At 46.3% G+C, this 23,415-nt stretch overlaps 1 protein-coding gene across 2 annotated transcripts; it reads left to right on the plus strand.

The window, feature by feature from the left end:
• The first annotated feature begins 2,300 nt into the window (after positions 1-2,300).
• On the plus strand, positions 2,301-22,273 carry ddhd1a (DDHD domain containing 1a). Of its 2 annotated transcripts, XM_040199509.2 has the most exons (14): positions 2,301-4,511; positions 5,738-5,914; positions 9,406-9,507; positions 12,524-12,652; positions 13,755-13,902; positions 16,144-16,253; positions 16,521-16,627; positions 16,726-16,988; positions 17,227-17,302; positions 17,597-17,746; positions 18,031-18,095; positions 18,194-18,366; positions 18,847-19,044; positions 19,138-22,273. In XM_040199509.2, exons 1-14 carry the CDS (start codon positions 3,746-3,748, stop codon positions 19,326-19,328), a joined length of 2,655 nt encoding a protein of 884 aa, XP_040055443.2. In that variant the 5' UTR covers positions 2,301-3,745; the 3' UTR covers positions 19,329-22,273. The 2 variants fall into 2 exon arrangements, with proteins under 2 accessions (XP_040055443.2, XP_040055444.2); XM_040199510.2 differs by lacking the exon at positions 9,406-9,507.
• The last annotated feature ends 1,142 nt before the right edge of the window (positions 22,274-23,415 follow it).

A 23,415-nucleotide genomic window follows, 5' to 3' on the forward strand; every position in this document is an offset into this window, starting at 1 on the left:
ACTTGTGAATGGTGGCGGGGAGTCTGAATGACAATGGGTCCGGGATCCCCGTTGTAGTTTGTTATGGGCAACAGGACCAGGCAGCGGCTGCCGTGTGCAGGAGTCAACAGCCCCAATCACCCACCTGGAACCTGGAGCCCAGACAGCCGGGGGGGTGGGGGTGGAGCCGCCGCCCAGACGACAACGGCTACAGGCTGCGGGGACAGAGGAGCCCCCGGCCCAGACAGATCACCCGGGACCGCGTTGTCTCTCCGCCCTGCTGGTGACCTGCGTGTGCCCCTCCCTTCCATTATAGTTGCCGAAACCAGCCTTGTTAAATTCCACTTCATTTGCCCCCCCATCTACCACAAGCTCCTCCTCCTCCTCCTCCTCCTCAGGAACCGTTTGACCACACCCAGCTATCCCCACCTAAATCTGTTGTGCTCCAGTTTTAATCACCTCTGGATGTGGGTGGAGGCGGGTGGGGGCTTTGAGGGAGTGGAGGCGAAAACCACACATTACATCACGTATTTACTTATCCAGGGTTGCTAGCGAGTGACATGGAGAGTGGAGTTGGGGGTGAAAGGTGAAGGATTCAGGAGTAAATGAGTCATGACCAAAACCAAAGGCTTGTGTGCTGGGCACAAGGTTGCTTAAACACACAAAGGTTCACAACGCATCCATTAAGACACCAGCTTTTTGGGGTCGGAGCTTAAAAGTCCTAAAACTCTCACACAAACTGTGATTGCAACAGACACATTTCTAAGCTAATCCTTGGAGGCTTCACAGATGTACACGTCTTGAACATAACGCCATAATGTTTCCCAGAATACAGAGTAAGCACTTTAAGATTATTTGCTCTTAATGAAAACAATTAGGGGCTCGGGCTTTTGGGAGCCTGCCAACTACCGTTTCAACATTTTTCCTCCCTTGCAAGTGGAATTTGAACCCCCTAAATTGCTTCCCTTTGGTAACAATGCCGTAAACACCCTCCAATCCCCTCCCGAACATCTGCCCATGGTCAACATCACCCCGGTAACTGCTAGTGACATGTGCCGCGGATCAGCCTTGTAGTGCGCCCGGCCACCCGACCTTAGAGAGGTGGTGCGACTCAGGGGGACCAAACAGACCCGGTGAAACCGATCGGCAGACGGTTCCGTTTACCGCCAGGGGCGAGATCACTTGGTTTGAAAGTCGAGCGGTCCTCAACCTCGAGATCGTGGGCAACGCAGAGGGGATGAAAGAGAGGTGAAAAATAAAAATAGAGGAGGTAAGGGAGAAAGCAAAAGAAAACATAAGAAGGGTGGATGGACTTCCACTCATTTATCTCTCATGTCCCAGCAACCCCGGCCTCTCTGATGGAGCGGCAATGGTCCGCGCAGAGACATCAAGCACATTCCAAGAGTCGGCCCAATTACGGGAAGATGAGGGGCAGTTCTCTTTGTTTAAGAACAAAGCCAGAAGTGACACAACTGGTCTTTAAAGGGAGCTCTCACAGCCGTGGCTGAAGAGAGGGGGGCCCGTTGGGAGGGAGAGGGGGGGGAGGAGGAGGGTGGCCAGCTGGTTATAAATATCTATTTGGTCAGTTACTGGAAGGAAAATTTGCACTTTGTTTGTCATCCACTCATCCAGGTGGTGGGCCTGGTGGTTGCAAAACATCAGAGCACAGAGAGAGAGAGAGAGAGAGGGAGAGAGAGAGAGCGAGGCCAACCTGTTTTAGTTTGACTGCCAGAGATGTGGAATTTGACTAATTTGTATATGAAAGCCACATGTCATTCTCAAGTGTGTACCTGTAGTGAGAGAAAGCTCTTGGCAAGACCCATTATGCATTTCATTGTGCAGGCTGTGCCGATTAAATAATACTACTGATTAGTCTTGCACGGAGGGGGGTATTTTTCTAATGGGTATCATCTGGAAAATGCCAATATTAGAACACTCATGTTGAATTGACTGGGATTGAAGGACATTCTATGCTGAGAAATGTATTACTGATTAAGAAAATATGTTCTTCCGGGGGTTGTGGAATCAGACATTTCAGTTCCAGAGTCAAAACTATCAAATGCAATTATAAGATTGTGTGGGATATTTGGAATACTTGTTGTGGTGACTCAAAATCTACTTTTACATAAGAATAGCTGAACCTCAAAAAGGCTTAAAATGTCTCTGTGAGAAGTGTTTTTGTTGCTATTGAGTGGATGGTTAGGGGTGTGAATTTCTGACAAAAAAGACTGGTCTTGGTGTAGAGAAACAGTTAAAATGAACATTGTGCAAGTGGTTATATATGGCCAGAAGCATGGAGGACTGGACTGCAGAGGGGCGGGACAAGTTTAAAGTTTAATTCCCACTCTGCAGTAAATTAGAACACAGCAGGGTAATGTCTGTTTATCCCAAATACAGCTGCCTGGGTCTCTCTCTCCTATCCCTCTCTTCCCCCCAACCGTCCACACCGTGGCCCCCGGATCACCTGGCCCAGCAGTACACACACAAATGGAACTACACAAAACACACATTATGCAAACACACGCACTTGCATATACAAATTAAACAGTGCATGCATACATACATGCATGCATATACACAGTGTTACACACACAGAATCACACTGTACTCATGTAAGCACACACAGAGACATAAACACAATAGTTGTGCGCAAGAACAGATACATTACAAAAAGATTTTCAAAAAGAGGAGTTCAATGACACACGCGGCTTGTGGAAAAGTTAAACTGAGACGTAATTCCTTTGTGGCCACTTGCCTTATGTTGTAAGGGGAAGTGTGTACCCATCTAGATTGTATCTCAAAATAGTCAATAAGAACAAATATGTGACCGTGTCAGAAAGGTGTTTATTGTGCTCTGTTTAAATGCTTTGGCTGTAGCAACGTTTACAGTCATGCTTTATTGGTCTGTTCTTGATACTGTGGTCGACCCTCTGACTAGAAGAGTTGGAGGAGTTCCTTATAGTGTTTTAAACAGTACTTTCATTCTGATCCCTCCAAAAACAGCAGGTCAGCAGGGACAGCGTTTTAATTTGAGTCGTTATGTGTAAGTATGTGCTGCCCTCTAGAGGCAGCTCGAGTCATTGCACGATGACCACAAACCATCAAATTAAGAGCTGAAACCCATTAATGGGTGTTTGTCTCCATCTGGTGAACCATGAGGAGAACGCTGTCTATTAGTGGAACGGATTCCGTCATGTTCGCGCAGTTTCTACGTGCGCGTTCACGGTTGAATCCTGCGCTCTATGCGTCAGCTGTCAAGCCGTGCACACGCACATTACTGTACTATCTCTATGCGAGATTTGTTTGGACACAGAATGAATCTGAAATTCCAGAGAGACCGGAGCACAAACAAAGTATGGTGACTGCAGTATCACGACCCTCGAGCTGGACTGAAGCGACTCGGTGACAAGAAAGTGGTTTGATAAAGGCTCAACGTGATGTTAGTGGCGGGGAGGAGAAAATGAGAGGACCGGTTTTCCGGGTCGCAACGTTGCAGACTTGCTAATAAGCTAGCCACGGAGTTCCACAACCGTTAGCTCAGCTAGCTAGCATGCTAACAAACTGATGTAGCAACGGCTGTGGGGCAGCTGAGGGAATGCGGCGGGAGCCGCTCCGGAGGTCTTTTGTTTTTGTTAAAACTTGATTCATTTTGAACACTAACCACTATGGCGTCACGCGACGGGCTCCGCGTAGTGATACTGAGAGCGTGAATGCGAAGCGGCGGACGAGGTGGTCGTGAGGTTCGGTCTCGCAGGGAACGATAGTTATGAGCGGTTTCAACACTACAACCAAAACCTCCGCGGTAAGCTCTCCTCTGAACGCCGACGGCTCGCCGGTCAACAACAACATCAACCGGGACTGGGCTCTGGGGGGCGATGCGTTCTCGTGCTGTTACGAGATGAGTCCCATGGACGACACGATGCAGGCGGGGATGTCCTCGGTCCAGTCGGGACTGGACGGACACCTGCCGCTGCTATACGCCGGAAACTGCGGCACGCAGGACGGCTTGATGTTGGACCTGAACTCCCCGGCGGCCTTCCTCGACTGCGGCGGCGGCGGCGGCGGCGGCTCTCCGGACTACAGCGCGGGTCCGCTGTTCGAGAGGAGGAAGAGGTCGCGGTCCAACAGCTCCAGGCAGCGCTTCAACGAGGTGGTCACGGAGCTCGGTCCGGAGGAGGTGCGCTGGTTCTACAAGGAGGACAAGAAGACGTGGAAGGCGTTTCTCGGCCACGACTCGCTTAACATCGAGCACATGTTTCGGAGGTACTGTGAGCGGAACCCCGGCGCGACCGCCGACCGGGTCGTCGACGGCGGCGAGGAGGACCGCGGGAATAACGGCGAGGAGGGCCGGGGGCTTAACGGCGCGGTGTCGCCGGAGGCGCGGACCGGCAGCGCGGACGGGTCCGCCGTGTCCTCCTCCGAGGTGCGGGACCCCGACGGGATCGAGATCAACATCGAGCCCGTGTGCGTCCGGGGGGGCCTGTACGAGGTGGACGTCAAGGAGAGAGAGTGCAAACCCGTCTACTGGAAACGTGAGTGTCACGGGGGACAAACCGTAAACAAAGCGTGTGGATCCATGTTGGTTTTTGTTTGTTTTTGTTTTGCGTCCGTCACAGGGGATGCAGCTCCAACAGGCACTGATCCCAGCTGTGTGCTCATTCCACATGTGTACACGCACTTCATATTCTGCTGTGTAGGGGCCCACAGCCACTCACGGGCCACAAAGAGGCTCAAAAAGACACTAACTAGCATTTGATGACTAATTAAGTCCCGTTACTGATTGACTCCTGCATTTGTTTTCCCACCGGCTAAGTAATCAAGTCTTCTTGTCTTTCGGAGACATCCAAAAATACACAGGAAGTCTGTCTATTAGAGTCAGCTGATCTGTGCTGACCACTTTGTGTTTCCAGGAAAAGGGCCGGGGAACAAATGAAGGCGGTCACTTTCAAAGAAAGGGTTATTTTGAACGTTCTTGCCAAGTGACTGTCAGTGCAGCAGTTATTATCCTCAATGTTCCTGCTATGGATGTAAGTCCTTTCGTAGACTGCTTGCACATTCCTGTGCCTTTTCAGCCCGGCCTATGCCACTGAAAACACAATGTTGTGTTAACACTTAGGGGAGGGGGGTTGTTATTAACCACCTTAACAAAAGAGCGAACAGTAGCTACTGTGGGCCTCTTATCAGTGTGTCTTGTTGGCGTGCCTATCGTAGTTGAGTGGGCCTCTGTGGCCGTGAGATAAGAGCGTGCTCCTTTGCTCGCAATTCTAAATTCTGAACTGCCTGCACGATTCTCCTTCACCACCAGAGAATCTTTTAATAATGTTGCTCACTGTAATCAAAACTGTCCTCGCTCCATAAGCCACGGAGACTTGCCCCCCCCCCCCCCCTGCGACCAGCTGGATTCACCAGACTTGTTGAGTTAAGTGTCGTCCTTCTGAAAGGTAAAGTAATGCGCTCAGTTACTATAGAGAGTGAAGCGCATTTAAAATGTTTCTCGCTCGCGGTCTTCCTCCTCCCTCCCTTTGCTGGCCCATTGCTGGATGTCTTGGCCTGTTACCGTCCCCTTTGGATGAGCGCTATAGTGCGAATCACCCGCATTCACTCGTAGGAAAACAATGCAATGGGAAAAGCTAATAAAATGTCATATCAATGAATTCATCCTAACAGTGATGATTTTTCCATCACATTCTGTGTCCATCCCTTGACATTATTATGTAGCCGAATCCGTGTTTGTTTTTTGTTTTTGACTGTTTTACAGAACAAGACAATATTCCAGTGATTAGGGGCCAGTGGTTTATTGATGGCACCTGGGTCCTGTTGGAGGAAGAGGAAAGTGACCTCATCGAGCAGGAGCACCTGAACCGTTTCCGCGGGCAACAAATGCAGGACACCTTCGAGACGGACATGCTGGTCGGGACCGTTGACAGCAAAGACGGTGAGAGAAACAGGAAGGGGGAAGAGTGGAACAACACGTTACTGAAGCGTCCATTCTGGTCACACAAGTCTGTATAACTTTGTTACAGCTAGAGAGTCCGGGGTGGTTTGTGGCGAAAGCGTTAGGCCAAAACACATTATTGCTCACTCACCAGTATTTACTGCTGCTAGAACGCCAGTATAGTGCTCTGTTAGGGCAGTAGTGTAGAGTAGATGAAATACTGTTGTCGGCATTATTCCTAATAAACGCCATTACAAGCAAAGTCCTCGTTGTTACAATAAACTAAAAAGCATTGTGGGTCTTGCACAGTGAACTCTGCGACGGCGCCGCGCGGTAGGATCGATTCAAACCCGGTAGAAGTTAATGGAGCACGTGCCTCCATTCACGGCAGGGCAGGTTTTTTGTCATGTCATCCTCCCCAGGCAAAGCAGGTGCAGCCTGCGCACTTATAGGCTTCTCTCTGGCTCGGGCTTTGCCCGTGAGAGGCAATAAAGAAAGAGGCTCTTTGATTCAGCAGTCTCCTTAAGGCTGCCAGATCTACAGGACCTTCACTGGGGATGAATGTGTGAGTGTGGCAGATAAACGGAGTATAGCAGAAAAGCAACCCGCTAAAGAGAGTGACACAAATGTTTAGCGTGCATCATTAAAACTGAGCAAATATGGGTGAGACATCCAGCCTTCACAAATACATCCATTCAAAATGTATAAACCATCAGTCTTAATCGATTGTTAGCATTTACTCATCACATTACTCGTGCATTCATACGGCTTGCCTCGTTTCTGGCCTGCTGCACTGTAACTGACACGTCGGGATACAGTCACTACCCCTTACTCTGAAGAAATGAAGTCCTATAAATACGGATCAGAAGACCGTCTCCGCTGCAGGGCGGTCAGCCCGCCTCGCGGCCTCACCGCATTTGGGACGTAGCTCGCAGCTGCCAGAGCTTTTCCTGAATCAAATCAGGTTTTGAATCCAGGACAGGAGGCTCACCCCTGTTCCACAGGTATCCATGTACATGTACGCATGGAACAGGGAAAGCAGGGCTCAGAGTCTGATTCTCTGCAAGCAGGGAGTGTGAAATGTATATTGGAAAAGAACACAAATTGATTTTATAGCGTCTACTGGCGCAACAAAGAGATGATAAGAATTTAGCTTCTCCACGGCTGAGCTACCACAAGGTTGACTTGGACCTCCATAATTCTAATCCCCGCAAAGTGAGAAATAAGTACCTAGCCGAACAAAATATATCTGTCTGTGAAACTGTATTTGTACCCGCTCTTGTGATCTCCTTTATGCATGGAAGTGAGCATCTGTTTGAAGCCCTCCTGCTGCCTTTGTTGGCAGATTGTTTTCCACTTCTATATTTAGCAGAGGGTGAAGGGAAAGTAAGTGAAATATCCTGCTAATTCACCTTGTTTCGGTCTTTATTACCTGGAGCCTTTACAGCAGAGTATTTCATCTCAGAGGTAATGACTCGGAGCCATAAGCATCCCACCTTGAACTGCTCCACAATTGATAAATGTACCATAAAGCCAGTGAGCTGCGCTCTGGCAGTACTGCTGCACTTGCATTACCCTGCTACCCCCCCCCCCCCCCCTCTACTCTCTTTTCCATTCCTGCTCTCTGTGTCTGAGACTAAAGCAGCAGCCGGTACAGACGGTGTACCAGCGTAGCATCACAATGTGGCCGGGACCACAAGGTCCACAATGTGCGTGAAGGTCCCGTCTGTCTGAGGAAAGGAAGGAGGCGGACCAGAAGTACTAGGGCGTAGGCGTGATGTAGTGTATGCCGTGTGGCGAAGCTCAGTAGTCCGTTCCAGTGCTGCAGTCATACATCAATAACCATTGATTGGGTGGAGTTTGAACTCCAAATGATGAATTGATCAGCTTCAACAGCTTCAATGTCGTATCAAGTTTTACTATTTTCTTGTACACATACAGTAATGGTCTTTGTCCGCTCAAACTCATGATCCCCTATGCGTGGGAGCGCAGAGGAAGGTCGACCGTTGATTGAAAGTGCCCACGAGGGCATTGCAGTTTGACAATGGGGTTTAGAAACTTCTTTTAATGATTTGATTTTCTTTGGCCAACTTTGTACAGCAGAATTATTTTTCAAGCCTGATGGTCCCAATGTTGTTTTCCAACCCTGACTGAGGAAAATTAGGTTTGTCATTTACAGAGAACTGAAAATCAAATCGAAATGACAAATAAGAATATAATCCCTTCTATTTACTTCTCCACAAGCGTCTCCACTGTGTGTGTGTGTGTGTGTGTGTGTGGGTGTATTTGAGTACATAACAGTGAGCCCATGCTGGAAACCTTCGGGTGTGGCCCAGTCTGTCCGCCTCTCGGACGTCAGAGGGACAAATGAAGCCAGCGGGCTGCGTCAGGGTTATCTGAAGGCTCAATGCTTTTGGTATGTTTGAGGTAGGCAAGGCCCACACGTTTTGTTTGTGGGCGCCACACATTTTTATTTATTTTTTTCAACCGTCACACAAGGCAGGGCACACGCGGCATGATTGATAACAGACGCGTGCTTAAAAGATCAGCTGATTGTTTACAAACGGGCTCTGCTGGTCTGAAACCTGCCTTTAGGGGACCCGAAAAGCAACGCAGTATGATCCCAGCCCCGAGGCTGAGCGTGCGCTGCCAACAATTGTTCTGTGTGTAGTAGATATTCCAGTCATTAGGGAACGCCTATTGATATTGATGGATCCATCAGCGCTGTACTGCTCAAATGGACTTTGCTGATAGCTTTTAAAGCAAACAGACTTCCTGTGCACTCGCCATGTCTCTCCCACCTTCTCCCCCTCCTCCTCCTCCTCCTCCTCCTCCACATTTGCAAGTCAGACGTCTGCGTTGTCGAGGAATGAAGGAAGGAGGAATTTAGTTGAGTCTTTTAGACTTTGCTGATTTGATTAGCAAATGCAGGGAAGGTCTTTTTAAATGTCAGGACATCCATTTACAGCCAATTCAAAGATTCATTTATGTCATTTGACAGGTCCTTTTTCCTCACCAGTCAAGCTCAAGTTATATTATACCCTGCTGTTTGTATGCTTCTTGTCAGTATGTTCCTTCTTATATTAGTTCAACATCATTTCCTAACGACAAACAAAATGTTTTCCAATGATTATGCCTTCTTTTTTCCAGAGTAGTTTCGGTGCGTTACACATTTGACAAACGTCCTGACATGCTGACCTGCACCGTAAAGACGGTAGATTCCTGTCATGAGTGTAAAGCAGACGCTCCCCCGGTCACCATGTCAAGCAGCGCTGCATGTCGGGCTCACCCCGTGCGTACTACGTAGTCATTGCCTGAGGCTCGGGCCCCGTCTGTTACCGGTGTCCCCGAGGGCCTCGAAGCGGCAGTAACCGGATCGCAGCGCTACTTGATAGACTGTCCTGATCGTTTGGGTGATGACAGTGGTTAGCCTGTGTGTGTGTGTGTGACTGACACAAGGTTGATTACTCACTCTCTTTCTTGGTTGTTAGTTCTCTCCCACCTGCCCCCTTTCTACCTCCCTTTTCTGTTCAAATGGAGTGGATATCAGACGGGTGCTAAAACTACATGTCACAAGCGCAAACGCTGCCAAGGTACTGTAAAATACCACGTTTTTTATTTATACTTCTGCTGTGTTAGATATGCTACCCTGTGTGCTCGCTCTCTCCTAGTTGAACCTAGATACGTGTGGGGCTAGATTTTCCTTTCTGTTTTGGTCCAGACCTGCTCAATCTTAATATTTTGACCTAGACCTAGGCTCAGTTAGACATGGTTGTACAAAAAAAAAAATGGATTTAGGCTGCTCCCTCAGTTCTCCATTGCAGCCTTAACTGGGCCTAGTTGCTAGAGCGTCTCCCTTTTGTGCTGTGACCCAAAGTTTGGTACCACTGCTGCTTTTTGAGGAAACCTTTCTAGCCGTCTCCTCTGCTTGCCGGGATATTGAGTAGGCAGCACGGTTGACTCAATTGCGAGGGAAAGATCTTTTTTAGACGGGTAGCTGCTCCTCAAAAAGCCACCCTTCTTTACCCCTTTGTACCTCCACAGTCTCCCACTTTCTCATCACTTCCCTCTCCTCATCCCTGCGGGCATTTTGACCGACATTAATGTACTTCCGCCGGCCCTCGCTCTAAGAGCAGTGGACAAAGCTCCCTGTTGAAAGCCAAACACCAGTGATGAGCTGGACAGTGGAGCCATTGTGGTGCTTTACTATAGCCCCCCTAACAGGATGCATAGACTCGCCCTTTTAGAGGTCCACTGCTGTCCTAGTTCTGGGTGTATTGACCCTTATCACAGACTCACCGAGTGGAGAATTCTCGGGGTCTGTGTCCTCATTTCATGGTTAACGGTAAAAAAACGTTGACCGCAGCAGAGACTTGTGATTTCCTTGCATTACGCACCGCCTGGGTTGAGATTACTGCAGTACTGCTAGTCGTACACTCTGGCAAGACATTACATTCAGATTAAACTAATAAATCACCTTCATGAGAGGAACGTCGCTGATATGTTTGTTTTTTTATTCTATTGCCAGGCAAAAGTCGTATCTGGTATCTTGCCACTCATCATTGGACAAGTGTTCTCAAAGCAAATTCTAGATGTTATTAAAGAGGCCCTTCCTTTTAATTCCAGCCCTCCCAGCTCTGTGCTTCCTGTCGATTTCCCCACGCTCACACGCAATTTCCTTGTTTCTCTTTATCTGTAGCGCATTGTTCCTCCACGCTCTGTCACATTCTCTTGCCTTTACCCCTAACCGTTTAACCCTGTTCCTCGTCCCGTGTGTCCCATTGTCATTCGCCAGCAGTGTAAGAGAGCGCTCTCGGTAAACTTTCCAAACTTCCCTGTACATTCTCCGTACTTCCGCAAGGCATTGCCTTTCACTGTAAAACAGGAAGTGTCCTTAAACAGCCCACACGCACCACTCCACCCGGCTGGCTTCATTGACACCTGCTAACCCCTTCATGTGTATGGGTTAGGCTAACAGTTCATATACTAGCTTGACTAATACCTCCTGTTTTACAGTGGACTCGGCTATAGATAAAACTCAACAGTCTGTCGTGGCTTAACCCCCCCCCCCCCCCCCCCCCACCTACCCTCTCCCTTATGTACAATTAAAATGTGTTTCAACTGCATCCCTTTTTCCTTTGCCCCTCAACCTGTGATACCACAAGGTAGATGAGGAAAGGAGGCCACTCTAAACTGTTTGAGATGAAGCCAAACCAGGTGGTGAAGGGTCCTCTTCGCTGCTTCTGCCCTAGATTTGTTAAGTGATATCCTGTGTGGTGGTAGAGGTTATGCTTATGTTTGCTTCACTGTCAAGGGGGCTTCATTGGAGGATCTGCAAAGAGAAATGGAAACGTGTCACTTAGGAAACTTTATATCTCAGCTCGGGCGCCTCAGGAAATGAGCTTAATTGTTTTATGTGCTTTTTGTTATTCCAAATTGAACAATGTGCCCCTTAATCCGACACGTCTGTTCCTTTTAGCAGATTCTGCTTGTTCTTCTCATGTAGAGGTATCCATTCCTTTTTCACACTGGTTGCCCTCAGAGTGAACGTCTAAGGCCCCAATAACTGCTCAGCCTCACATTAACCCCCAGTTGTCCTTGTCCAATGAAGAAATGAGCCTGCCCAGTTTATCTCTTCCATGTGACACATAAACCCATGGCTCTGGTTGAATGTTGTGTTTTATCGATTTACATAGAGACCGCAACATGTAGTCTTCACAAATTAATGTTTTTAGTCCTTCCTCTTACGTTCTATTTCATTAAGCAATTGTTGGTCCATATGGAACACCTAAGGAAAGGTTTGACAAGTGATCCTTATTTCCCCTCCTTTATGATAAAAGATGTTCAGTAAGCCCTAAAGAGGCTTTTAGTGTACTTATTGAAGCCCAATAGCAATACAATGCTATAATCTTCTGGTAGGACATCATCTAACATTGTTTGAGGGACTATGTTACAAATTTGTCAGAAAAGTGATCTGGGACATTCTTTGTTTTTTCTTACTCCGCCAAGTACTTCTTTTGAGGCTTCAATCCCCAGATTTGTTCAGAGGCGCACAAAGAGCCCCGGCCGTGCTCTGGGCCCACTGCTGCAGGGACACAAATAAGCCTCTCAAGTCAACCAGTTTCATCCTCTCGCTCCTCTGTAGCAAACGTCGTCTCCTCCCGAGCCATACCTCCGCTCTTACTTGCCTCAGCCACTGCGTCTCAGCTTGGAGCGATTGAACTGGAGGTGAACTGAAGATAAAATATATTCCCTCTGATGACACTCGATCAGGGTAGACAAGCAAGAGCTGAAATATGCAAAGCATCGTGTGCGGTGGTTTGGTGTGTTTTTTTTTTTTTTTTTTCCTTTCCAACCGCAGATCAATTAGTGTTTCTGGACTTTGGGGGTTTTCGTATTGCGTTCATGATGATCACAACTTGGTGTAATTCTTAACAGTGTCTCCACCCTGTCTCCCTCTGTTCTCTTGAAACTCCTAATTGCATCCCCTCGGTGCCGGTGATCCTTCGCCCCATTTTCCCTCGCCATCTACCAATGCCCCCCACTCTTTGCTCTGCTCATTCAATTATTTATTCACTCGTCTCTCACTGCCTCCCTCCCCCCACACAGCCATCCACCATCTGAAGCTGAGTCGGACCCATGTGGATTGGCACAGCGTGGATGAGGTGTATCTCTACAGCGATGCCACCACTTCCAAAATTGCTCGCACCGTCACCCAGAAACTGGGCTTCTCCAAAGGTCTGTAACCTACACCGTGTTATTGTATTTGGCGACGCTAAGGTGTGGAGAGCGTTATCTCATCATACTGTGTCTGTGTACGTTCGTACCGTATCGAACGATGAATGTCTTCAATCAGTCATTCAAACTGTTTTACTCTTAATCCAAGCAGCTGGTTTTCTGTCTATATTACTATAAACTATACTTTAATTATAAAACATAATCCAAACAAAAACATGGATTATTAAGGATCAGAAGTCATGCAGGCATTGAGGCCGTACCTGTTGATAGTGCAAATACCAGCATGCCGACATGCTCAAGACAAGAATGGTACCACGCGGCTGTTTGGTGGATAAAGATTACAAGATTCACCATCTTAGTTTCTTTTGTGCAAATAATACCAGTCGCTGATTAGAGGTGGGAATGTCGTCAGCTCAGTAGGTATTTGTTCATGAACCATAATCTTGATGTGCCGGCGGTCTGACAACAGACAAACATCCATAAAGCTCCTTCGGCTAGAACCTTTACTGCTTCCTCGAATTCCTTCCTCCTTTTCCTCCCGTCTAAAGCAGACATGACGGGTTCAGAGTGTCGCCATTTTCGATTATTCAACAGTTGTTCTAAAAAAGCTGTGCATGATGCAGTTTCTTAACTGGATTAACCCAGAAAATCAGCCACGGTCCATCTGTTATTCTCAGGCAGCCGGCAGCTGTAGTTTGGCCTCATGTTGGATGTTTGATTTGTGTGGACGACTCTAATCTGATCCCTCGACCCCAGCTCCACTGCGCAGACGCAGCGAGTGCGACTAACCACTGGTTATGTCAGCCTCCTCTACCACACAGGGAGGGAAATCTCCTTACTGCTGAGTATGCTCGAGCACATGACTGGACCAGACTATAGATTCTAAATACGGTGTCACATTCAACCCTCAAGGCACGTTACAAATCTCACCTACTGGCCTCTTGGGACGAAGAGCAGAATTTTACTTGAAGCCTTCTGCTGATTGAACACACTGAGGATGTGTGTTACATTATTGTCAGCAACGCAATACAAAATGTTGAAATGTTTTCCTTTTCTTACGGTACCTCAGGCCAATAGCTAAATGTTGGCTTTCCTCTTCCAGCCTCCAGCAGTGGAACGCGGCTCCATCGGGGTTACGTCGAGGAGGCCTCGCCTGAGGACAGACCCCCTCAGACCACACACATTGTCTTCGTCGTTCATGGGATCGGACAGAAGATGGACATAGGACGCATTATCAAAAACACTGGAATGTGAGTTAAAAAAAACACAATTGGATTTAGAAGTTACCGGTTTTTTGTCAGTCAAAATCATTTCAGTTTTTCAATTTTGCTCCATTAAATTAGGGCTAAGAGAAGTTTAAGTTTATTTGCTAACTTTTGTTCTCCGGCCTGCCGTGTTACATGTTGTGTTTTCATTGACCGATTAGTATCAGGTATCTGTCGGGCAGGTTCTGGTGATTGCAGATAATTACTTGTATTATTACTGTTCAGCACTATTGCCTAGTATGAGACTTGTGTATTTATGGAATGTGTATTACAGTTGTCACAGAACAACTTAAGCACTACTTGCTATACATTCATATATTTGAATACAAGTGGCTTAATACGTAATTTAGTAAACATACCACAAACACCGGTATACTCATTTATTTATTGTTGAGGTACATTTAATTCCCCAACCCCCCCAACCCCTCCCTCTGCATCCGTCTCACTCTCATTTTCTTCTCCTGCTGATCTTTTTTTACATATATTTTCCTGACGCATTTAGTGAGACGAGTGAGAAAATAAATGCATGCAACACAACAGTGAAATATTACAATCCCCTTTTACATCATAATATTGGGCAGAAATCTAATCTAACTAATATGTACCAAACAACTGGGACTAAATCTTGCTCAGTGTAGCAACATATGTAATAAACAGGTCACACCAACAGCACGAATCCATATTCCAAGCTTGGCTGCTACGTAAACAGTCTTGCATTTTTATATAACCCTAACCTTTTACACCACAACATCCACACGCACGTCCGTACACGGATGGCAGAGGCTGCCATGCAAAGAGCCACCTGCCCAACAGGCTCTGATCTAAATGCCCATCCACGCACCCCCCACCTCGCTGGCACAGCCCTGAACGCTTCGGAGCAGCACAAACTAAAGTGAATTTCTGGCACAACCAGAGAGTGCTATCTCATTGGCACATCCATACTAATAATACGATTATCAGCATAGCCGGATACTGCCAGTTTATAATTGAACTGCCTGCTGAGTTCTTTTTTTTATTTTTCAAAGGCATCACATTTTAATAGGGGACTCAATGGGAGATATCTGTGTGAAGGCCGCAGTGGGGAAGTTACGAGAACGGGCCACAGTAATGACTTCTGCCTTAAGAGACCTGACTTAGCAAACTATGCCTATTGTTCTCCATTTTAGGAGGGAAGTCTCGCTGCATCATCATCAGCCTCAAGGTTGTTGATCGTATTTGATTTGTCATTTAAGCTAAGCCCCGTCATTCGTGTCTTGGAGAGATGTACTGTGAGGGCATGACCCGGCCCGCGACGGGCACCGCTGGCCCTGGGCCACTAGCATTCGAAGCAGTGGTAAAGAACCAGTTGACCAAAGCCATGTGTGTCTCTGTGTCACTAAGTTAGCGTCGGGCCACTGGTCGCAGCTTAGGCCAGCTAAGGAGGTAAAGTAGACCGCGTCAAGCTGCAGAACACTTTAAGCTTCACTCCCAGCTCCCTGTGGATTACAGCATGCAGGCTTTCATTGGCCAAGAAGAAAGATCAAATGGACACGTCCGGCCAGTAGCTTATTATTTTGTTCATACTAGAAAATCTAAATTAATTTCTCTTCTGTGTTTTCCTGAATGTCATCAGCAGCATTGACAGAACATTATAGTTGTTTTTTTTAACTCAATTCAGCCAAACTTGTGTATAACTAAAAGTCAATAATCGATATGCAGAAAGCTCTGCGATGCAGCGCTCAACCCTCTTGAGTATTTTAAAACATGTCTACAGATAGTCCTGTCAAAAGTTGCATTAGGTGCTCTATACACAGACCAGCCCCCTAAAAGCTTCCATTTCCAACCCACACCCTCCCTCACCTCTCTCTTTGTGTATTTCGGATTCGCCATGAGCTATCGCTGCCCTTATACGACTAGTAGCACCGCGGCTTTTCTGTGTGTGTGTGTGTGTGTGTTTGCATCAAGGAGTAGCCAAATGGCCGTGATTCATTTCTGTGTGAGACTGAGTGCAAACACAGACTCCCTAGTCAGTCAGTAGCAGGGCGACTGGTGCACATTATGACGCACTGCAGCCCAGACAACGTGATGATGACATTCGTTGATTTGATAAATCAAGCCCGTAGCTGCGTTTTGTATCGAAGATGTTTCAAGAGCACCAAACGTGTACCGGAATCCACACACAAGTAGATATATTTCCCTTTTATGTGCAATGTTATCCTCACATCTTTTTATGATGTGTCTTTTCAGGCTGAGGGAGGGCGTGAGGAAGATGGAGGAGAAGCACTTTTCGGAGCACAACGGCGAGCATGTTGAGTTCTTGCCCGTCGAGTGGCGCTCCAAACTGGCACTGGATGGAGGTCAGTCACTTTACGTGAATGTGTGTGTTTATTTACTTTGATTGGTTTGTACTTCAACTGTAAGCAGTGTGTTTTTTTTGTTGTTTTTAACTCTTGAAATTGTGAACTCTTTGGTCTTCCCCACTTTAAGAAATGAGTTCATGAATTATAACCCAACTGAAAATAATAAAAAAATCCATTTAATTCCAAGATCACACAGGTATAGCTGATAAAGTGGCCACTGGGTGTATAAACTGAGAGCGTCGTTGTGTGGATCTGTTTCCATAGATACGGTTGACTCCATAACTCCAGACAAAGTGAGAGGACTGCGAGATCTACTCAACAGCAGTGCCATGGACATCATGTACTACAACAGCCCCCTTTACCGGGACGAGGTGGGAGTCGCACACCTTCACACAAAAACAGTTTCACTTCTATGCGACCCACTATTCCGACTTGAAGTTCCCCCCTCCTTGTCTCCCCCCCCCCCCAGATAACCAAGGGTCTAACACAGGAGCTAAACAGATTGTACACACTGTTCTGCTACCGGAACCCCGAGTTTGAAGAGAGGGGGGGCAAAGTCTCAATCGTGTCCCACTCCCTGGGCTGCGTCATCACCTACGACATCATGACGGGATGGGACCCCGTGCGCTTTTGCCAGCAGGAGCATCACGCTGTGGAGGAGGAGCTGGACCTGCGCTGGATGTCCTACGAGGAGAAGCACATTTTAGAGCAGCTCCAGCTCACGAGGAAAAGGTAGAGCTTGGTGATGTTTCTGCTGGTTTTTGTGAGGCGGCAGGGTATTCTGATACTGATTTTAATACATTTCCTTTGTGCTCAACAATCCTTTAGTTAAAAAGGAAGCTGGCGGAAAATAAGTTTGGTTGATCTTTGCTGAGATTGTCTTTTTTTTTAGACATAGATATATATATATATATATATACACGCCTCATAAGCACCGTTTCCCGTTCTAACTTCTTCTCGCTTCTAACAGGTTACAAGAGTTGGAAAGCCAACTCCTCACACTGGAAGCCTCAAAACCTCCGGCACGCCCAGCCCTAAAATTTAAAGTAAGATGCCCAATAATTTCATCATATTGTATGCGTGCTATTACAACTTACAGTTACCCTAAATCAGTATGTCATGGTGGTTTTCGTTGCTTGGATATTTCCATTGAAATTATTAACAGCAGTCCACCTAATGCCACAACTTAAATGTGGGCTCTTTCATCTATTGTAACAGTGGTACCATTGAATGGTACAACTATGGTGAGTGGTGGGAAAACAAAATATAAGCAGTAACAGCATTTCTTAAATGCTATCAATGTCAGTAGTAAAAGACATTTATGGCATCTTTTGTCTCAGATTGAGAACTTCTTCTGCATGGGTTCTCCTCTGGCCGTGTTCTTGGCTCTGAGAGGGATCCGGCCTGGTATCAGCTGCCACCAGGACCACATCCTGCCCACCTCCATCTGCGGGCGGTTCTTCAACGTCTTCCATCCCACAGACCCCGTGGTCAGTCTCCCTTGAATGCCCCAAACCATACAGACGCTATCTCTCCCGCACTCAGGCCTGCAACACAAAGACGTCAACATTTACTTCACCTAGTTATGTGCCACACACAGATTTAGGGTGTCCTTTTTGAAGTAGGAGTTGGCATTTTTTTAACTCCACTCCATTTCTCCCTCACTCAGCCGAATATCAAAATTGAGAATGAGCACTGTTCACATTTGACAAGCTGGAAAAGGTGAAGACGTGTGTCTGCACTAAGCTAACCGAAGTTGTATTGGTCTGTTCAGGCCTACAGACTGGAGCCCCTCATCCTCAAACATTACAGCAATGTTGCACCTGTTCAGATACACTGGTAAGAGCTTCCGTCTTTTAACCCTTGACGCCAGTCCTTCTACGGACCTGGAATGTTTTCAGATAATGTATTTTTTAATTGTTTATTTTAATTGTCAGGTGTAGCGCCATTAACCCCACACATTACGATGAGCTCCGGCCTACTTATCTGAGCCCGGTCAAAGACCCGCCATCCGACACCGAGAGCATCCCCAGCCCGAGCACTTCTCCGGTACTCGCCCGCCGGCACTATGGAGAGTCCATCACCAACCTGGGCAAGGCCAGCATAATGGGTAAGACACAGACATCATTCTGTTCAAGCTACCTCAGGAACAGGAATACATTACCAGAGAGTCTGGACTTCAAAAGTGTTGTTTAAACAATAGGATGATTGATTACTATACATCAGCCCAGAAGACCTGTAACAAGGTTAAACATGTAAACATATTTTACTATTGAAAAATGTGTGAGGAATTCCAACAGCAATGGGAGGCCAAGACAAAGAGTTCCACTGTTAAAATAATAATCAAAAGGTTCTCCTGTGTGGTTCAACATTTGAGATGCCCACTTGCATCAACAGTGCCATCATGTGGGGGAATAGAGAATTGGCTTATGCACTTTGTTTCTCCTCTACGTTGAAATATATTGAATCAAGAAACCGAATATAAACAAAGAGAAAGTTGTCCTGTCTACCACTCTTTTAGTCCTTCCGTGACGTGTCATCCCACCCAGCATATCTCTTTTTGTGTCTCCTGCTACCAAAACCAATATAGGAGCGGCAAGCATAGGGAAGGGCATCGGAGGCATCCTCTTCTCTCGTTTCTCTCGCTCCAACAGCCAGCCATCGGTCTCCTTAGGGCTGGAGGGAGGGGCCAACGCTGAGGAAGAGGAGCAGAAGCGGACGGAAAGCCAGTCAGCATACGGCCTCTCCACCCTGATTCGGCCCACATCACCGGTCACCGACACATCACGTTAGTTCACTTCACCGGTTCCGGCGCGAAACCACATCTTACGTCGGTCAGTGGTACAAATCAGTGACGATGTCTCTATTTCTGTCCTCGCAGTGGAGCTGGAGCGGCGCGTCGACTTTGAGCTCCGGGAGGGTCTTGTGGAGAATCGCTATTGGTCGGCGGTGACTTCCCACACGGGTTACTGGTGCTCGCATGACATCGCCCTCTTCCTGTTGACCTTCATATACAAGCAGAAGACGACACCCTCTAGCCCGTCAGGAGATACTCCGGAGACGCCGGACTGAGGCGGAGCATTCGTCGCACCCGAGACACAAAAATAAACCTAATTTGTTTATTTTCATGCACACAGACTGCTCGACCACAGTAACAATCTTCCTTTTGGGATATCTCTCTGTGACCACCAGCTTTGCACTCGTGGGAATCATTACTGACGAACTGACTTAAATCCGAGATGTGCATTTTTAGTCTTTGTTTTTGTGTGGTTCATACACAGTTGCGCACCCTAAGGGTGACAATGTTGGACTAGGAACCCCTAAGGAGGTTCACCCTTTGCCAGTATGGCCACAAGCAAGACGTAGACATGGAACAGGAATAAGACTCTAATAAGTTTAATCCAGGAGAAGAGTCTTTGACCTTAAAACAGCTGGAGCCTGTTAAACAGTGCTTAAAGCCCCTCCTCCCCCTCCCTCCCCCACCCCTCTCTCTCCCGCCTTGTGACACACATGCCTGGTCACTGAGGCTTTAAGTTCTGTTCTTTTTTTTGTTTTTTACTTTGAGAAATTGAAGTTTTGTCATTTTATCTTTAAAATAAACCTTTTTAAGTTACTAGATCTCTAAAAAAAAAAAAAGCTAATGCTAACAAGTAAATGCAATGCCTTTCAAAACTATCCAAATACTTTCAATCTTGCAAAAAGTCTGTTATATTTTACTAACAAAGACTGAGGGCATTAACCCTTTAATAATCATGAGGTATGAAGAAAGACAGAACTATTATATTGTTGTCTGCCTCTATTTAACATTGCATCTTTGAAAAGACGCTAATTTCATACACGGTCAAACGGTAGATTTCTTTTTAAAGCAACAGGTCAAAAAAAAAAATGTTTCAGCCAAACAGTCTACAGGACAGCTTTAGTTCCCATGAAATATTGATTTGTATACAGATGTTTACAACCGCACGAGTCCTTTATCATGAATTGCATTAGTCAGAAATTATTTTCCTACACTCATTATTTTATTTTTACATTGATTCACAAGAGTAGAGGTCTCACACAAAATAATCACTGTCATTTAAACTACTGCTTCTATGTTAGGCATACGTTATGGAGAGGCTTTTCTCTGCTATATCTTTATATTGATACCCAAAAGAAATCAAGGGTACTAGATGATGTATTTTTTCTTAAAAATATATATTTTTTTTTTTCCTAGTGATTTTGAGGCTCTTGTGAATAGAACCGAGAGTCATCTCTGGGAAAATGGGATTCAAACCTGCGGCCAAATAATATTTGTGTCCAGCTTATTAGCCACGTGGCATTAGTAATTCAAAGGCATACATCATGAAAAAGTTATTGACCTAGCGTTAAAATAGCTTCTTTATTGATTATTATCTTTTGCCTTTTCTTGTGACCAATTTTCCCTTTCCTCATTTGAACGATGGACGTGTCTGCTTGTCTCTTTATTCCTGTGAAAGACGGGTTTTTTTAGTCCTATAAAAAAAAAAAAGAGCTAGACATCAGACTGTGGGAAATAAAAGAAAACAAAAACGTTGACAACTGGAGACAGCAAATCAGTTTGACCGCTGCTTATTGTGACACTTGCCTTGGGTTTGTCAGAGCCCTTATAAAAAATGTAATAATAGACCGAACATCTGTCGAATGTGGTCCCTTTTTAACGAAAGATGGCCAGCAAAGATTATGCTGAATCCGGACGTCTTGCTCCCTCTGCATTGCGTCATATTAATAGTAAACGGATGCTGGAACAGGACGACATTGCAGAGCGTGCCAACGCGCATCCAAGAAACCGCGTTGTGTTGTAGAAAAGCACTCATGATTGTTAATGGACTTCTAACGCGATCATTTATAAAGGAAGGGAATTTACCCTCCGATTAGAATTAGTCACATGTAACACACTTGTTTGTTCTCAGTGTCAAATTTCAAAAGTCCTACTCGTTTGACATTCTCTGAGCTTATTGTAAATCTGCTTTTGGGGGCCAGCTGCTGCTTTTCTTTTCCCACATAATCAAGGGCTGTTGACCGGTTTCACCACTGAATGGAATCCATTTGATGGTGTTTAATGTCTGTGTATTTTATGCAAAGGAAGCCGGGGTGCCTCTCTCCGATGGCCGGATGGGTGACAATAAGGCGGAGTGCTATGAAAGTGTTTCTGTATTTAACCTGGTGGCTTGTGCTCACTCATCAGCTATGGTTTGCACAGAATTGACGTAGAAAGCCCATTATTGATGTTTTTTTTGGGGGGGGGGGGTTTCCTGATCATGTTTTATATTGCAGCAGCCGATGCAGAACCCGACACGCAGCTTTGACGGTGGGCCTTGGAGACCTTTAGACATGTAATGCAAAATACAAGGACAATTCCTCTTGTTGCCTCTGTATTGGGTTTTCGGACGCCGCTTAATAAGCAAAGGGGCGGACCATCGTCGCAATGACAGCGAGTGTTTTCGTGTTTCCAAATCTCGACTTTGCACATTTTTCACTCTCTCAATTCTAGACAGCAGCACAGACTTTTTAACTCTGTTCTCTCTGCGTGTGAGAAAAGTCACTAAACTGGAGAGCGTTGACACATTCTACCACGTGAGCATTTAATGCACAGCATTCTGAATGATACCAGTGTATTTTTTTTTTTCTGTTAAAGGCACCACAAGCGTCAGGGAGACGTCTGCCGTGACGTGTCTTGTCGATCCGTCCGTCCCCGCGGTTGACATCAGTTTGCAGCCATTACGGAGTCGGATAATTAGGTCACAGATGTGTTGTCCGTCTTTTTAATGTTCAGTGGTAAATAAATAAGGGCCCGCAGCCATATGTAATCAGTCACTGGGTGAGAAAGAGGAAACAAACACATTTGCTGTGGGTTTATTGAATGAAATGTGTTACAGTTTGTGAGGTAACACTGTTTTTGTCTGTCCTGTGCAATAACCCATGCCTGTTATGGATTCTAACTGCCATCCAAAGGACTGTATTTATTTCCTTTTATTAAAGCATTTCCTTTTTGGATACAATACTTCTTAATCTGTCATATTCCACGGATGATAATGGGGAGAAAATGATTGAATATGCACTCTTGTTACAGCTGTAGGAGGTGGAAATCGACGGCCTCATTGCTCTTTTCCAGACTGATGTAGGCGGAACAATTGAACTACTTGTCCATCCGAAGCTCAGATCAGATTCTTTCCAAGGCGCCCCCCTGTTGTGAATAACAAAGCTGACTTATGGATCGTGAATAGGCCGCATTGTGTTCCACAAGCGGTCTAGTCTTCCACATGAGTTGCTATCTTTAACGCAGTTTTAGCAACATCTGCAAAGGCGAGGCTCACAGATGAGACCGTTTAGAAGCAAGCTGGTTCTCCTGAATAATGCATTTGTCCCTGCGGTTCTGCGTTTGTCCAGAAGAGGTCAGTCATCTTTAGGTAATGCTGCAACAAAGACCCCTATCGACCCCCCCAGCTGTCCAGTGGCCTTTATGGACATGTGTCCATCTCATGCCCTTAAATTATTGAGCTATTTTGACAATTGTAAAAGCTTTTGTTTATGACTTATGATCAATTTTTTTTTCTTTTTCGGTTTGTAAAATAAAACTTTAAATTTGGAATAAATACATCACTGATATTGTTTTAACCAATAGTGTAGAAGTGCGCTCACATCCTCTTCACCTTATCCTCATCATCATCATCAGCCAAGCCAGCGCTCTTCTCCATCTGACTCTCCTGCTCGGCATCAGGCTGACTCAAATGTTTACTCCGCAATTAAAACACAGCCTATAAAAGGCAACGGCTCGGCTGCCAGACACTGACCGGGTGAGGGGGGGAGCGGGGGGTTATAAATCGCTATCCCTGTAGTCTGAGGAACTATACGAAGATTCCTGGGCGGAAGAATTGGAGACTCAGAGCCAGAAACGTGGATGATTCATGGCCCCGTGCTGAGGACCACTCTGAGAGTGTGTGATGGAGTGTGTGTTGTGCAGCTGAGAGGAGACAGCAGTCTTTCTAAACCCCCCCCCCTCCACCCTTCCACCCCTCCACCCCTCGCCTCCATGCAGTGGACACTTGAGCGGCAACCTGCGGACAAAATTTAACTTTCAGTTCATTTCATGGATGCAACAGAGCCATGATCCTCACACACTGATCACATGCTACCGTACTCG

This window comes from Gasterosteus aculeatus, chromosome 15 (genome assembly GCF_964276395.1).
Source record: "Gasterosteus aculeatus chromosome 15, fGasAcu3.hap1.1, whole genome shotgun sequence".
Classification (NCBI taxonomy): domain Eukaryota; kingdom Metazoa; phylum Chordata; class Actinopteri; order Perciformes; family Gasterosteidae; genus Gasterosteus; species Gasterosteus aculeatus.

Excerpts from the sequence above, each read along its gene's own strand:
- ddhd1a (XM_040199509.2), top strand. The coding sequence starts at position 3,746 with ATGAGCGGTTTCAACACTACAACCAAAACCTCCGCGGTAAGCTCTCCT. Across the intron at positions 12,653-13,754 it reads GAAACTGGGCTTCTCCAAAG|CCTCCAGCAGTGGAACGCGG; the intron begins GTCTGTAACCTA and ends TTCCTCTTCCAG. Across the intron at positions 18,096-18,193 it reads GCACCTGTTCAGATACACTG|GTGTAGCGCCATTAACCCCA; the intron begins GTAAGAGCTTCC and ends TTTAATTGTCAG.